Source organism: Xenia sp. Carnegie-2017, unplaced genomic scaffold (assembly GCF_021976095.1).
Source record: "Xenia sp. Carnegie-2017 unplaced genomic scaffold, XeniaSp_v1 HiC_scaffold_22, whole genome shotgun sequence".
In the NCBI taxonomy this organism is placed as follows: Eukaryota; Metazoa; Cnidaria; class Anthozoa; order Malacalcyonacea; family Xeniidae; genus Xenia; species Xenia sp. Carnegie-2017.
The window spans coordinates 12,141,940-12,159,981 of NW_025813485.1; the positions used below are offsets into that span (position 1 = coordinate 12,141,940).

General features: G+C 37.3%; 2 protein-coding genes across 2 annotated transcripts; one reads left to right on the plus strand and one right to left on the minus strand.

Annotated features, from left to right (window-relative positions):
- Nucleotides 1-6,278: 6,278 nt before the first annotated feature.
- LOC124446969 (angiotensin-converting enzyme-like) lies at nt 6,279-10,227 on the minus strand. Its single transcript, XM_046997864.1, is given in 6 exon segments — nt 6,279-6,983; nt 7,400-7,522; nt 7,641-7,884; nt 8,281-8,504; nt 8,855-8,903; nt 8,906-10,227. Coding segments are annotated over 6 exon segments (2,214 nt in total). The 5' UTR covers nt 9,924-10,227; the 3' UTR covers nt 6,279-6,427.
- A 209-nt stretch (nt 10,228-10,436) lies between these two features.
- LOC124446539 (protein phosphatase 1 regulatory subunit 35-like) lies at nt 10,437-17,187 on the plus strand. The gene is made up of 3 exons (XM_046997382.1): nt 10,437-10,508; nt 11,362-11,591; nt 16,689-17,187. The coding sequence occupies exons 2-3, from the start codon at nt 11,404-11,406 to the stop codon at nt 17,128-17,130; spliced, it is 630 nt and encodes a 209-aa protein (XP_046853338.1). The 5' UTR covers nt 10,437-10,508; nt 11,362-11,403; the 3' UTR covers nt 17,131-17,187.
- Nucleotides 17,188-18,042: the final 855 nt, after the last annotated feature.

Here is an 18,042-nt window from a genome sequence, read left to right on the forward strand (position 1 = left end):
TCGGAAATATGTAAAAAATAAAACTTGATCATATAACCAAAGATCTTTGATTAGTCGATTCATTTCTCCTTTAATATCACGTTCTCTGTATAGTTTTCGCACCCAGACACTTTTCTTATACTTATCTCTTCAATTGAGCCTCCTCTTAAGTAAATACAACATCAAAAGTCGTTTATTTAAAGCCGCCATATTGTTAATTTTGTAACAAGCTCGGTTTTCTGAAGAAACATAGATTACTACAGTGGAAATGGATGCAGGATCTTTTCCCGTCAATTGTAGAGAAATATTTCTTTCTATAGAAGGTTTTCAATAAGTGGAAATCCACCTTTATAAAGTATATGCCATTAAAATGTTACGCTCTGTAGCGTGGACTTCATTGTTCTTACTATGGAACTTTCAATTTAAATATCATTCTTGTTCAATCCTTTTATAATTGTAACTTCGAAAGTTGTCTGTACATTGCCGACGTGTATGTTATATTTACATTTAACTTAACTAACAGTCTCAAAAATTTTCATTAAACAATTTTACAATCTGCGACAGTTATTTTAGAAATGCTTCATTCGGAAACTTCCTCCAAACTTGACTTGATTTATTTTAAAAGAGATTCAACTAATATGACATTGGCGAAGTTATCGACATATTCTTAAATGTTTTATAGCATTTTGTTTTACATTTTGTGAATACATATAATTAGAATTCGTCTTTTGAATGTTTTTATTCGCGTCATCAATATTCAAAGAGCTTCTTATTCTCATCACAATAAACCATTCTTGATAAAGTGAATGAATCCGCTTGGATATTGAAATCTTCCCCGGTTTTGAATCCAAGCGCAACGATTTCTTCGATTGCTGCAGCTTTCATTATTGGTAGATAATACGCTGATGTTCCAGATAGTGTTATTCTCATAGCACGTCCTAATTCATCTTTACTCAAAACAATCCCTTGCGGCTTTATATGATAAAAACTGTTGTATATAGTTGACAAAAGTGATCTGGGACCCGTAACAAATACCGAAAAATTCGACAGATTTACCTCAATATACGCAAATTGTAGTCGCATTTTCCTTTCTTCTCTAAAATCATTGGACATTTTTGTTCCTTTGAAAATTTATTTACAACGCAGACTGAAGTTCGAGATTACCAATTCAAGCGTTTGGTGTGCAAGTACGTAATAAACGCTACGTTGAATTATAATAACCAAGCATTTTCCTTATTTGCAATGCAAATGTCATGTCCAGCGAAGACGTCAAGCTGTAGAAGTCAAGTTTTCGCTGTGCCGAATGAAGTTTGGAAAATACTTCGTAGTGACGTTAGGGATTACCTTGCTAAAGATGAAATCATTCTATGGTTTTTAATTTGATTGAATAGAAAAGAAGTTCTTTGTGGATAATGATAATTGTGTATCGTTCGGAAGATCTTGGTTTCCGAGAATAGAGATGCTTGGCGGTAAAACGTGAATTATGATTATGAAGAGGCCGTGGTAAGATTTACGTTGTAGTTAATTGGAAGAGTTTAAATCGTTTTAAGAAAAGTAGGTATTTGTAAAGTAATTAAGATCGTAATGTGTGATATTAAAATTTTCCACTAGTAAAGGAAACTCAAGCGTGAAACTTCAGTTTTTCATTCTGATGAGACTTAAAAAGACAGAAAACAACGGAATTATTTTTGTTCATAATGCATCATTCGGTTTGTGCTTCGTCTTGTTTGTGTTTGTCCTTATCTCAAAGCTGATCTTCCATACTTCGCTTATTGTCTTTGTTTGATACTTTATCGTCACTTTGCTGGTGCTTTATTTCAATTTGTGAACTCAAGAACATTCTACTGTGTTATTATCACGAGGGTTTGCCAAACAGATCAGACAATAGACAACGTCACCTTATGCACGGCATTGCATGAAAACTGATCTATGGACATCGAAATCATACTTTGGGTGTCCATGCTTTCAAATACAACCATCAGTTCAGAAATTCAGTTTTAAATCAAATAATTTAAAAAATGAATACCATAATGAACGGTTGATAATCACAGAAGATGAAAAGGAAAGATGGCAGTGAGCAATATCACAACAACAGTGGCGTAGCAGCACAACTGGGGACCGAGGAAAAATATTCAAAGGGCCTCCCTTCGATAACCATGTCAAAATGCAATTACCACCACAATATAATACCATCTACATAGTAATGGTACGAATGCACTTTTAGCCTTAAAAGCTCTTTAAATTTAAATTTTTTATACGTAAGGTTATGTCGTGCAATTTTTCTTCTTTTGATTCATTGTATAATAATAATCTTCTAATCTAACATGGGGGCCTTTAGACCAGGGGGCTCGTTAGTTCGCCCATCCTGAGCCCATAGTAGTTACGCCACTGCGAAACAGCTTTAAAATAAGAACGTATAAACAAAACAAAAACTATGAAGTTTAACATATATACTAAAATATTTTATCAAAATACCATATTGATGTACTAAGAATATCTGTATGAAATACAGACGATTAATTTTTTACTAATTGGCATATTTAGTCTTAATACGATGACATCTTACGTTATACACGATGACATCATTCATTATATACGATGACATCTTATGTTATACACGATGACATCATTCATCATACTATATTTCTAGAATATAAAGTCTTCGTCAAGATGTTGCAAATGGAAGAAATGGATTATCCTTCCACACAAAACACCTTTCCTCACCCTTGATATCAATTTTTCCGAACTGACCAGTAGAGAATCATACCGCTATGAAATAATAATGCTTTCATAGTATTATGTTTTCAAAGTCTATTTGTATATCGTGCTATAGATGCTTGGAATAATTGAGGGTTTTGGGATTAAAATGATGTGTTGCCAGCACATTGACTGGCTGGCACTTGTTCTATACCATTGATAGAAGTTAGCACGAATAAGTTAAAATGCTTGTTATCATGTTAATATGGAGGGGCTTCTTGTGAACGTTAAAATGTTCGGATCTTCTGTATAATATTAAAATGAAATTTAATTTACAATTGATTTATTAGTTACATAAAGAATTTGCAATACACTGGCAGAGTATTGCAAAATCTTTAAATTACATTCGGTCTATCTGAGTACTATCATTAATTAATATAAAGCATTTTCAAAAAGACAAAATCTTTGTCTTCAACTCTTCGATCGGTGTTTGCAGATGATCAATTGAAAATTTCGATTATACCAAACGTAGATAACTATTTAGTGCGAAATAACATCTAAACACACTAACACAAAAATAGGCACATAAAAGAGACTTTGCAAATTGCAATATTCTAACTAAGTCAGAGAATTTAGGTAAGAACTTCTAACAAAAGTCAGTGTATTCCAAAATAGACTTCTGCCACCTATTTTGGAATACTTTCACTCCAAATTTCACGCAGCGTACACTTGATAGCCTTAGCATTTTTTTGTGATTAGAATAAGATCTTGAATATAGGTATTACATTTTATTGAAACGTTGTAGTCAGTTATTTTCGTTATGATTGACGTTGCAACTCAGCGTTTATTAAAAAATGTGGGTACAATCTCGATTGGAAACGCCTTAGCTTCGTTTCATCAGATAACATTGATCTCAGTCGAATAATTCTTGACATCATAACTATTTCCCAGTCCACAGTAAAGAGAACATACAGTAGGGCCACTCTATTGAATTCTTTCATGCCACGCATATCTTATTACGCATGTGATTACCATATTGGCAGCCAGTAAATTGCATTATGTGACCAATAGGATTGACGATATGGCAAACGGCAGCCAGTAAACTAATTAAATATGCAGCAGCCAGTTGCACAACGAAGTGGCCCTACTCTGTATTCTTATACTGTGCCCAGGCTACCTACTTGTACGCACTTTGTACCTATTTTTTGGTACAAAAACATGTGTTAAAATGTAGAAACTCTATAGAAACTGCAAAAATGTAAAGGTGTAACGGACTAACTGTATATAGTTGGTCGAGACAATTATGGCTCACACTTACGTTCGAAAAAATAGCTCACTCGGTCGAAAAAATAATTGTTACACACGTCCATAGTCAGCCCCAATCATCCTCGACGGTTCCGCAAACAACTAAACGCGATTAAGTGCATGTTTACCTCACCATGAGAGTACGAATACAGTGCTTTCGTGTGAAATTATTTGAGATATTGAAAAATTTATCATTGTTTTTACAAGTATTTGTGTGAAAACTGCATGAACTTTGCCATGTTCACTGATTGCGCGTCGATTCGAAATGATCATCAATTTTTTATACATTCATAGACCGAAATTTTCTGAGCCCCCACGAGTCTTATTTTCTGATAAAATTTCTGATAAAAATTTCTGAGCACGTGAAAATCTTATGATAGTTAATCAATTATACCTGAAGAGAGCTACAAAAAAATAATCAGCGATTTTAAATATGAGTATTACCGAAGAGAGCTATTAAAAAGCGTAACGTTTCGTTCTGACTCTCAAGAAATCATCAAACAGTATTATATTGCAATACAGTAGTGAAGAATATATATATAATAATATGAGTATATCTTATACCAACTTATCTCATCTTAATACATCTTTCATGATTTCATTCCACTATATGTAATTCAATATAAAATAAATAAAGAGCGACTTCCACTATCCTAGCTGATCCTGCATGCGCGCCTGGTGAAGATTGATCAATTGTGGGGGGGAGGGGGTGGGGAGAAGTGTTATATTCATATATTCATATGCTGTAGTTCATGATGACATTTGATTTCAAAATGAACTAATAATACGAGTGGATCTGCATAAAGCACAGATTAGATGTCTTGAGTAGCATTTATTTCTTTACACATGAAGCCGTGCGGCTCAGGAAAATAAAGTATGATAAGAGATGCGCTCGTTGTAAAGGTTTCCTCCGATGGATTGCAAACGTATAGAGCCAACCCAACCGCGGCGAAGGTGCGAGTTCAAATCTCGTCCAAGTCACATGTTTTTCATGTGCATATAAAAAGCGTGTTATATAGAAATAATATTATGCAAGAACTACAGTATAGGAAGAGTTACTCGAAGGCACACATTGTGATAAAAAAATTGACTTAGATGATAGTGATGTGAATTATTCTTTACCGTTCTGCCCTGTTTTATTCAGTGTAATTTCATGCATAAATAATACACATGATTACGTATAAGAGACATGTATTCGGTTTTTAAATGTTTTTATTTTATGATATTTTTATCGTTGTTCAAAGAACCTCTTAGTCTTTATATTTTTTATAAACTCTTCTTGAAAGCTTGATCGAATCCATTTCAATGTTTGAATTATGCGCAATTCGAAATCCAAACATGGCGATTTCTTCGAGTGCTGCTGCTTTCAAAAGTGGAAGATCACGTTTTACTTTGGATTGCAGTGACAGGGTTATCCTCATAACGTTGCCAAATTGTTTTTCATCGATAGTATACTCTGATGAGTAAAATCTACTGAATGCCCGCCGTATTATTGAAATAGGACCCATAAGATCTACCGAACAATCCGACGAATTTACATCGATATAGGCATATTGTATTGTCGTTTTGTCTTCTTCTCCAGATTCCCCAAACGACATTTTTCGTATTTTTAAACTTTCTTTCTAACGCAGATACTGAACTCGATTCAAGGCAACGTGATCTTCTGTGTTTGCACCTTTTGACTTATATACATAACACTGAGAAAAATGTGTATAACTATTGAAATTCTCGGAAGCAAATATTGCATTATGACGTCATGTCGAACTTTGTATTTCAAAGGAAACGAATTCAAAAATTAAAGTCTGTTTGCCTGGGGGGAGGGAGGAATATTTAGCCATCCAAAGTGATTTTGACTTTTTTTGCCTCAAAATTTTACTAAACCTTAATACAGTCAAACTGCTGTGTTTAACACGATCAGTTCTACTTTCACTTTGGCACTATCGCACATTGCACCTACTTGCCCAATTACTTACCCACTAATTGGTTCAATAATTGGTTTATTTTCGCGTATTTTGTCTGAAAGAAGAACAGTAAAATTGGCGCAATTTTTTCTTAAATTGTGCTGATATTAGCGATCAGTTTTCCGTACTACGTCAAAACTTACAGAGAAGAAGAGAATAAATTATTGAAAAATTGAGTTTGGTATCAGCGTTTGGAAAACGGTTTTAAAAGATCAACAACGTTTTCCAATGATTATAGACAAGTAAGCAAAACAACACCACATCATGCGAAGATTGAAGTTGACAATATTAGCTACGTTGTATTATTTGAAATCAAAAAATTCTCACAATTCAAGCTTTTTGTTTTGCTAATTTGATTGAAAATCTTTGCAGAATCATTGCCAATTATTTACTGTTGTATCTTATGGAAGCAGGTTACCTACAATTTTGCATTTCTTATCACAACTTTAATGAAGCTCAATTCTTGCCAAAAATAATCCAAACTATCAAGGTGCCTTTGAAATTCTGTTTCTATCGTTTGTTTTGTCTAATGTCAATGGATTATTTCCGACAAAAGGCACAAAAACTGGTCGTGTTAGAATTGAAGATTTTGTTTGACCTAAAGGCTCTAGAACGTTCACGCTGTTGAATAGCCTGTATTGTTTCAGTTTCGTAGTATTAATCTTTTCCTTTAAAGTATGTGATGATGAAGCATTCGTTTCTTTAAATGGACCAGCATTACTTTGGTTTAAGTTCTCCGTTTTCTGTAGAGTGGTTTCTTTTTTAATAGCGCGCACATATGAAAGTTCCACATCGGACGAATTTTTTATGAAAATTGGTTTGTCTGACTCTTTTGTTGGTGTTTTATCACGTTCTTTCCCAGTGAACCCTTTAGTATTTGACCATCCTATTGGATATTTCACCTTCTGTCTTTCGGTTTTCAACCATGTGATTAACGGCTCGAAGTATTCTAACATAGCGTCAGCGCGAAGTTCTCTTTCCCCAGTCATCTTGTAGAGAGTTTGTGACCAGGGGCCGCTAGAGCCTGCTGCTAACAGCTCTCTGCAAAATTCCAACAGTCTAGTTTAATAGGTAGATGTTTGAAACATTAAAAAATATTGAGTTTATTTTAGTCTGGGCTTTATTTTGAAAACATAAAGTTGTAATTTCTGAAGTTTCTATGTGAAACGTTCCTAATTGATGACGTTTATACTTATGTACGCATAATATGTCGTATTAATTTTTTTTGAAATGCCTTTTTTGCTGTGGATTATGACATGCATATCAACATATATAAAAACAATCACTTCCCTCAATCATCGATCTCCCTACACCTTAGGCCTGTTTCAAACCTCGCATTATACGCGAGCCGAATGCATTTGAAACAAAAGATAATGAGAAATTTTTTCTTATTTTCTGTTGTTGTCTTTAATGCATTCGGCTCATGTAAAATGCGACGTTTGAAGCGGGCCTCATACCTGAATTTCTTCCCGGCTTCCTTTGACTTATAAATGGAGCATTTGTACAGTGGTTGTTTAGATTTTGCAATCTTACAGAGGGCTCGATGGAATTGAAACTGCAGTATATGACTGATAAAATAGCTGAAAAATTTAAATGAAGTTTACAACAATGTACGTCCTCAATATTACATTCTACTCTCACATCAAGGTTCTTGGAATATTTTTGCCTGTCCTCAAAAGTTATCAACAAAGCAAATACCTGATGTACGGAGAGTTTGTGGCAATGTGAAATTTGGCTCCGGGATCAAAGTTCGTCTCGTCACGTGGTAGAGGAGGTGCGACACCCTGGTAATGTGTTCTCAATTTCCACCATTCAGAATTGTAGGACTGTGCCGTAATATTTCCGGAGAAGACCCGCCAGCGCCATTGATCAACTAAGAAAGCAAAGGGGACGAACGCCACACGTTGTAAAGCTTGACGAAAAAGGAAGCTTATTGAGCTGTCTAAAATCAAAAACGATGAATTTTCATTTATATGGTTACGAAGAGATTCATTTATTTCTATCCAAGTTCACAATAAAACGTTCTATTTTTATCAAATTACGTAGATGTACGTTTTAATTTTTACACCTAACTTTACAGGATCAACACTGTCCCTTTGTAAAAAACAACTACTCCAAATAAGTAATACGTCACTGAATTCGACAAATACATACAAAGTTAAACCAACGTATAAATAAGGGCAATGACTCAGAAATTGGCAATGATTTCTTGCTGTAAAATTTTTGCAATTTATATAATGGCTTAATTAATTATTAAACATGCTTTCGGAAGTGTTAGCGAACCGTATAAAAACATTGAGCAGCAGTGTTCTTTTCAATAAAATGCGCATACACTCACTATATGTGTCTTCGGCCTTATCCAGTAAGCCAATCTCCTTCAAATGTGTTGGGTTTTCTACTGAGAGAGATATAGTGTCACCCACAGCTTCATGAAATCCTGGATTGGCTCCACTACGATACGCGAATGGCTTGTCTTTGTACGCAAGAAAGTAGGCACAGTGTCCCATTTCGTGATGGATGACGATGAGATCAGTGTGGCTAACTTTTGTGCACATCTTTATTCTATAGTGTTTCAAAATAGATCACACATTATAAAGGTCCGCTTTGCCATGATCGTCTATACTTACTAATATTAACATAGCATCTGTATTATTTATAAGAATTAGACTGACAAATGGCATTGTAACGAAGCTTAGTCCTGTGAAGTCTCTAAGTCTCTTAACAAAGTTTAGTCCTGCTATGTAAATTTTAAAAAATTATCCGCGATGAACTATTTAGAAATCTATTTTTGCCACAGTTGGTCCACACAGAAATATTTTTCCAACTGAAGTTGGAACCCTGAAATGGGTTATAGCCACGCTACTGGACGTTAGAAAATACTGAAGAGCTGAAATAATTAATTGTTACCTTACCTCACTTCACCTTCAGAAAAGTCCCAAGCGGATGCATGGCATACAACCTTTTTTTCTTTGGTTTCTCCAAAAGAGACTTATTCCAGAAAGAAAGGGGCATGGGCTCTAGACCGAGTGAAACATAGAATGACTGGGCCAATCTAAACATTTTCTCCGCGGTATAGCTTTGAGCTTGCAAGTTTTTAGTCACATTAAATGTGTTTGTATTCGGAAAGGGATTTACGAGATCAAATACGTGATCCCAGTGTTGTCCCCACATGTCCCCTAAGATGTGAGCTGGTATGGGCTTATTTACAGATATGTCTTCATAATTAAGACTCAGTTTGTATCGAACGTAAGCATGTAATTCTTCATACAATGGCCTTATTTGTGCCCAAGCCTTGTCTAAAGTTGGCCTAAAACTAGAACCGAGCTCATAATGCGAACGCTCAAAATAACCGTAATCAACCCAGCCATGCTCGCGGGCTCCTAGATTGACAATTTTCACAAATTCTTCATAAAGCGGTTTTATTTTGGGCCCTACTGCATTACGCCAACCCTCCCATGCGAACAACAGCTTCTCGTAATCTCGAGAAATTGCCATTATGTTGATCAAGCCAGGCTCCAGTTCCAAATATTTTGTTTTTTTGCTTAATGAATCTATATAGTACACTTTTCCCCTGCTATAGATACTGGTCATCTTTGCTTGAAGTTCGTTAAGGAGTCGAAGTTTGGCTTCAGCTTTCGGCGATGCACTTCTACTGATGAGCATTAGTTGTCGCGTCACGTCTTCCGATAAATTAGCATTATCTAATATGCTAGTCGCATTTTTGCTGCCTTCTATAAAAAACAACGTGGCTTTGGTCGATGCCGTTACTGAATTACGAAGGTTCTCTTCGGTTAAGTCTGTCTCGTACCGCCATGACATTTCAGTTGTTGTTTTTGACATGTTCGTCGCGCGAATTTCATAATAACGCAGAAAATCCGACGCTATTTTTTCTGTTAGCTTTTTCTGTGTCCTAGTTCCAATACTTTGCGAATCATAGATATTTACGATGCTTAGCACCAGCACTAACAATACTGTTGACATCTTAGTCTTTTGAAAAAGTCCGAGGTTTTGATACTATTCAGAAAAGTTTCGGAAAGATTGCCCTTTGTCTGAATCTCTCTACTTTGCATCCAATTGCTTATCGTTAAAAATTCTCATCATGCAACATGCATGGCGTGATTTAAACATTCGACAAGGGAATAATAAAATTTTCGACGTTTGATTTTTATGTGATCACTGCTTTTCACTTCACATTGTCAACATTGTATCACTCCTCTATTTTGCTACTCGTTGTTCATCGTCTTTCAAATGATTTGTCAAATATCCGTTCCCAAATAAAAGACTGGTTGACAGCACGACTGGTAAGAGATTTCATTAATATTCATGTTTTATCGTGTTTTGACGGGCACTGCTTTACCTGTTAGTTGAAACAATCACTTTCAATGATGAAGAACAGGTTAGGATAAGATAAACAGAACAACTGAGCGTGTTTGCAATTTTATATAGAGATACATCTTTCCGTTTTTTTATTAGCGTTCTAATCTATCATGTACATGTTGTAGGCAGAGTATTCGTGGTTAAATATAAGGAAAACATTGATAATGTTATGAACAGTACAAAGGACAGGTATGTCTGACAAGATTTTCAAGGATGAGAAAATTAAGCAAGATTAATTTTGAAAACTTAAACTTGTGATGAAATTCCTTCTCAAAAGATAAACCCACGGTCCCCACTCCAAGATAGGATCACATAAACACAAAGCTATAGAGACAACGAGGAATGTGTGATTATAAGCTTGTTATAATCACACATTCCTGATTTAAGACTAACTTTCGGAAACAAAGATTCGATCTATTGTGTTTGCTTTACATGACATGAAATAAAAAATGTAGAGACTGCAAAGTGTCCTGTAAATGGGGAAGGGGGAGACGATCAAAAGAACATGCTCTTTATATGGGACGCTGACTTTTACCCAATAAATTGTTTTTCCACTAAAAGAGGAGAGCCTTACACATATATTTCCTTCTCTACTCTGCCAACCCATATTGTATGCATATAAAGATTGAAATACAGGTGCATGTATGGGTTGTATTGATTTTAAGACACAATGTTTGAGTATCCTTAACTTAGAGGGCGGGGGATGTGGCACACAATTTGTTTAAAGTTTCAAAAATAACTAAAAAGTAACTTGAGAGTGCAATTTTGTTTTTTAATAATTAAAATCAATGATATCGTTATTAATGCAAATTTGAATAAAAACTGAACTGCTAAGTCATTACTTTATCGTTTTTAAAAGTAAAACATTTTACCGCAAGACTCAGAATGATAGTCCTACCAACTACCACATGTACGTACCCTCGTACCTATTTTTTATTTGTTTGCGATATTCTAACACATGCGCAGCCTTTACTTCGAGCTACCAAGTAAAAATTGTACTTTTATTTATTTATTTATTCACAAAATTGTTTTTCTGTGGTAGAGTTTTAGCATGTTTGGCAATGGCAATGTGCAAGAGTAAATAATGGAGGTTGAGCATGTTCCACATCGAAGGCTACCAAAACCTATACAATTTCGAGCGCCATTACAAAGTCCTGAAATCAATGCACAATTGAATGTGACTCCCGAGAAAAAGGATCGTAAAGATGTTAATGAAGTGTGTGAAGCAAGGAAAAAGACTAGTTTTTCAAAGTCTGTTGAAACAATAGAAAGGTTTGTGAAAAAATTGATGATTTTGTAAGCCTGCTGGCGTTTGATTTCTCACTCTTCTTCCATACTCTCCCATTCACCATGCAAATAAGCATGTGTCTGGTGGAAAGCTCACACATTTCTTAGCTGGTCCTCAAATATTCCCTCGAGTCGTTTGAGTCGCTTCAATTTAGTCGTTTCAGTTGTCTGTTTAGAGCTCTGTCATATCAGCTTACATTGTAGTGACGATCAAGGCAACTGAGTCCACTAAGAGGCCTGTCAGGAAAGTATACTTTTTGCATATCGCAGATTTTTTTCTCATATTAACTTTGCACACGAAGCATATTTATCAATTTATCAACAGAGAGAGAAAGAGAGAGAGAGTAGACCAAGTTGGTCATTAAAACTAAATTAAAATATGGTCTCATGCTGTTAGGTGACATTATTTATTGGAGTAACAAATACTTTGAGTAAACTTTCAAATGAACAATGACAAAATTGCAGTATTTTTCAAGCACATATTTGATTTTTACACAAGCACACCAATAATTTCATTGTGCACACCTGAGATCTCGTTGAAAAACTACATACTTTCCAGACTGGCTAAGAGGACTTAAACGACTTCGATAACATAGTCATAAAGTTATGTTTCATTTATTGAACAAAGGACAATTGTGCCCTATAATCATTATATAAACAGGATTTCAACTTTTGAACAATGGCAAGACATTTTCTGCATTACAAAAAAACATCAAAGCTTGAAAGCTCATGAGTTTTGCTGATATAACAAAACCACTTCCATTTATCCATGCAGATTTAGCTACTTTCCATTTCTAAAAAAAATTCAGTCACATCATCAGATTGTTAAGTTGAATTAGTGAATTTTGTTAAAACTTATGATTGTTCATCTCAATTGTGATGTTTCAATGCCATAACTTTCTTACACAAACAGTTCCCATAAGTTGGTTGACTTTCTAACCATTTATTTGTTCAAACACAAAATACATATATTTGTACATGCTTAGCACTTGTGAACATTTCCTATTTCATCTAGTTTGTGCACAGTGCACTAATTTGCTTATCTGTAAATTTTTTTAAGCAATAAATAGTTAGCTATTTGACATTACTCTGATGAATGGAAAAGTTTGTGCGTCTTTTGAAATGACTATTTTCCAGTTTTAATGCTCAAAACCCTTTTTTTTGATTTTGATAACTTTAAAAGTCAGATTGCCGTGTGGTTGTCGGCTTAGAATTGCGCCAACGTATCCTCTGCGTGTTGTAAAAGACGACTAAAAGGGGTTGGTGTAAGGAAGGGCATCCTACCGTAAAACTTTTGCTCCAACAAAATTCATGAACTTTGGAAAAGAAGATATGGCCCCCAGTCCCCGGCAGCCCTTTAGTGGGCAGGGGGTGCGAAGAATCTCCGGATCGAATGTTGGTGGAAGTGTCACCCTTCGGGTAGGCACAGTGAACGTTGGGACAATGAAGGGAAGGAGTGCAGAAGTGGCGGACATGTTGAAGAGAAGGAAAGTTGATGTGTGTGGGTTTCAGGAGGTAAGGTTTAAAGGTGAAGGTACGAGAGTCATAAAGGGTGAAGATAATGGAGCGAGATTTAAGTGGTTTTGGAAGGGAAACGGAAGTGGCACGAATGGTGTCGGCTTTGTGATAAGAGAGGATTGGGCGAAGTCGGTTGTAGCAGTGAAGAGAGTTTCGGACAGAGTCCTGAGAGTTGATGTAGTTATTGAGGCCGAAGTTGTGAGTTTCGTTGTGGTGTATGCTCCGCAGGTTGGACGAAGTGCGGAGGAGAAGGAAAAGTTCTACGACAGCGTGTATGCAGTGAGAGCAGACATTAGAGGGCGATGTGTGATGCTTGGTGATTGGAACGGTCATGTGGGAAGCGTAAGAAAAGGATACTGTGCGCATGGAGGTTTTGGAGTTGGTGATATGAATGCTGAAGGCGAGGCGATATTGGAGTTAGCAGCGAGTTGTGGGATGGTGGTAGTGAATACGTGGTTTATAAAGGAAGAAAACAAGCTTGTGACGTATGAATCTGGTGACAGTAGGACGGTGGTGGATTATATACTGGTGAATGAAGAAGAGAGGAAAAACGTAAAGGATGCAAAAGTGATTGCAGGAGAAGAATGTCTGACCAGCACAAGGTCATGGACTGGAGAATCAGGAAGGTGGGGAGAGAAGGGTTAAGCGGATTACGGAATGAAGGGAAGTGTTTCCGTGACGAAATTACGACATTGAATGTTGAGGTGAGACGGTGGAGGAGCGATGGATGAAGGGTGTTTTAACGGCAGCGGAGAAGGTATGTTTTACAAGTAAAGGCGGTGTAGTAGAAGAACAGGCATGGTGGTGGGATCAACGAGTCAGCGAAGTGATTGGCGAGAAGAAGCTGGCATTTAAAAGGTGGAGAAAGTCGCGGACTGAAGCAGATAGGATCGATTACATCTGGTTCAAGAAAAAGGCGCGAAAGGAGGTGGCTAAAGCGATAGAAAGGCATCAGAAAGAGCTTCTCGTAAAAATGCAGGAGAATGGACGAAAAGCGTTGTTTAGAACGGCTAGAAGGACAGAAGGAGAGGAACGATATTTTGGTGCTCCGGCGTGCAGAACCGATGGGGAGTTGAAGGTGTTATTGGAAGACAGGTTAGAAGTGTGGAGGGCGTACTGTGACCGTTTGATGAATGTAGAGAATGAATGGAATGGAGAAGTTGAAGCGGATGAAGTTTTGGGGCCGTGGGAAATAGTGACTGTTGATGAGGTGGCGGCGGCTCTGCGCAAGATGAAGAAAGGAAAGGCGACGGGACCGAGTGAAGTGGGTAGCGAAATGTTGGACAATGAACTATGCGTGAGAGAGTTGTGTAATGTAGCGAACGAGGTTTTGAGGGCTCAAAGATGCCGAGTACATGGAGAAAGAGTCTAGTGGTCCCGCTGTACAAAGGAAAAGGAGCAGCGACGGTATGTGGGAATTACAGGACTATTAAGCTGATGGAGCATGCGTTGAAGATAGTAGAGAGTGTTTGAAAGAAGGTTGAGGAAGTTGTTCGGATGGGGAAGAGCAGTATGGATTCATACCGGGGAGAGGAACGACGGATGCGTGTTTTGTGTTGAGGCAGCTGCAGGAGAAATTTTTGGAGAAGGACAGAGAATTGTATATGGTGTTTGTAGATTTGGAGAAGGCGTTTGATAGAGTTCCGCGAAAGGTGATCGAGTATGCGCTGCGTAAGAAAGGTGTGACAGAGAATATGGTTCGGGCAGTTATGGAGACTTATGAAGGTGTAGAGACGGTGGTTACGGAGGAAGGTGTTAACTCTGGTGTTTTTGACGTAAAAGTTGGTGTTCATCAAGGTTCAGTCTTGTCGCCGTTACTGTTTGCTTGTGTGATGGATGTACTGACAGAGGAAGTGAGAAGAAAAGAAGGATGCTGGTGTTTGTTGTATGCAGATGATATTGTCTTGGTGGCGGAGTCGAAGCAGAAAGTCATGGAATGGTACCGAGAATGGAAAACGGCAATAGAAGTCAAGGGACTGAAAGTGAATGAGGCAAAGACGAAGGGCATGAGATGCTCGAGGCAGGTGGAGGTGAAGGACAGCGATAAATGGCCATGTGGTGTGTGTGGGAAAAGAGTTGGAGTGAATTCGATAATGTGTGGGAAATGCAGTAAGTGGGTTCATGGAAGATGTTCAGGTGTCCGTGGTGCATTGACAAGAGTAACTGATTTTGAGTGCGGGACGTGTCGAAGTGGTGGGCGAGTCGCGATTGAACGGTTTGAACTGGGTGACGTGAGTTTGGAAGGTGTATCGGAGTTTAAATATCTGGGCGATGTGCTAAATGATGGTGGAGGGTGCGAGCAAGCGGTGAGGAACAGAGTTCAAGCAGCGTGGTGGAGTTTTAGAGAGTTGTCGGGAATGTTGTGCGGAAAGTCGACTTCGTTGAAGCAGAAGGGAGAATTGTATAAGGCATGTGTTAGAAGTGTTTTGGGATATGGAGCAGAGTGTTGGGCGCCGAAAGCAGAGGACCTGAGAAGATTGGCGTCGACGGAAAGGAGAATGCTTAGGATGATGTGTGGTGTAACGTTGATGGATAGGATTCGAAGTGAAGAGATTAGAGAAAGAGTTGGTGTGGAGTGTATCGAGAATTGGGTAAGGCGCCAGCGTTTGAGGTGGTTTGGGCATGTGGAAAGGAGGGAAAAAAGTGCTGAAATTCGTAGAAAGTTGCATATGAATGTTGATGGAGTCCGCAAACGAGTTAGACCGAGAAAGAGATGGATGGATACTGTGAACAGTGATATGAAGGCGATGGGTATAACGAGAGATATGGCGAGAGATAGAGACGTTTGGCGTGGAAAAATTCATGGACCGGTCAACCCCCCTAGCGGGGATTAATACTGGCCGGTATACAAATGTTGTTTGTTTGTTGTAAAAGTCAGATTATAGTAAGTTCTAATTTAAGTTTGGTATGTACGTACAACCTGTCAATGTGAATATTTTGGGAAATTTCCAGACCATTTAGGATTGGCACAAGAAAAAGTGAAGAAATTCACATGTTCACAAGAAATTTATTTTTGCTATGACACCTGACGTTTTTATTAAACAAAGTGACATCACTTAATTTTTTCTTAGTACATGACTGTTAAGTTGAGACATTGAGATTGTATGTACAAAAATATGGTAATAGTTAATACCTTTAAATCAAAATTTCAAGCTCAACCTTATTAACTTTTAAATTCAACTTTTGACTTGTAAATATATTTTATCATAACAGTATTTAATTATGTGTAATGCCTCCACCCGTAGAACAACTATATAGTTTGGTACAAGGTGATTGCACCTGGGTGCGCAGCTGTACAGATTTATAATTTATTTAAATTTATAAGATATTGTTTAAAAGCTAATAACTCTTTTACTTTGCAAGGTTTACTCATCTGTAAGCCTATGAATCCACAATAGCCCAAAGCCCTTGCACCTTTAGCTAGGACAATGATGCACACACCCCCGGAAAATCTGCACCCCTCCTGTCAAATGAGCATTGATCCCCCCCTGAGCGATATCAACTTTAGAACAAAAATTACACGATTTGCTTCAGGAGTTTTGGTATTTTTCACGTATTATGTAGCTGTTGCAGCCAACCTGTGATGAATTCAACTTCAATGGTGACTAAGAAAATAGCAAATTTGAACAGGGCAAAGTTCGATGCAACCTCCGCCATTAAAGAAGAGCTGACAAAATCTGAGAAGCTTCGAATAGATATCGCAGAAAAGGCCTCAGAGGCTTTGAATTATACACCGCACGGGTCGAACTATCCTGACCTCGTGTCGTTGGACGTATCCGCAAGCAATTTAGCTTTGCAGCAAAGAAGAATATTTAAAACAAAGAAAAAAATGTCAGAAAATGTCGAGCAGCCGGATATTATGGACTTCTTCTCCGATGACCTTGAGTACGAGAGCGCTTGTCTCGCATGTGATAGCGAATCTGATAGTTCACTTGCTGAGATGGACACGCAAGCGGATGAAGATGTATTTAGGTTACATCGTCTGATTGATTGTTGGAGATGTTAAGACATCATGAGTGTAGGCAAAGAATTTTTATTGTAAATTAATCAATTATTCACTCCACTGGTTATTTACCTAATTATGGAACATCCATTCGAAGTAGTTTCACACGCTGAAGCTGCCAGAATAATTTACAAACTTTGTAAGGGACATTTAACGTGCCCAATCCCCCCCCCCGGAATCCCCGAAGCATATTCACGTTTTCAGATTTTCAGCCTTCAGCCCGTCATCTTCTCCTAATTTGCTTCGGAAAGCCCTTCGTCGATATGCATCTTTCAAATCTCACATGTCATGCGTAGAACGTAAAACCTGTTTTACATATCTCATGTCCACGTTCGTGAGCTGTTATGGCGTTGATCAAATGGCAATCAATCGTCAACATCGAGTTCGAAACATGAGCATGTATTGCTTGCGTACGTCAACTCCTTATACAACAGTATTTTTTGTACATTCTTTACAAAATATCTATGTACTTTTGCGCTGGGGTTTAAATGCATTTGTTGTTACCGATGCAGGTGGTTCATATAAAGCATTAAAACCGTTTGCAAAAAAAGAGGGAAAACCACAAAGCGAACCTTGTATGTCTTATTTCGACAATTTAAATTCCCATACAGGCATCTTTCATAGAGCATTACCTCTACTCGAAATTTGTGTTTGGCTCATATATAAATGCCATTGAAAACTAAAGGTTTTGTAGAATCGCGACCAATTGTTTTACTGGTACCGGACCGTATGATTGAATCGTTATCGGTTTCTGATATTTAACTCTACATCATGCTCCAGATAAATTTTTAGAATATGCAAGTCTGTCAACCGTCGTTAAACATCTTGCAACTTGTATCATGCAAATTATATTCAAATTCGAATTCAGTAGCTACTTGGCAATTGGCTTTGTAAAATATATCAAAATATATATCT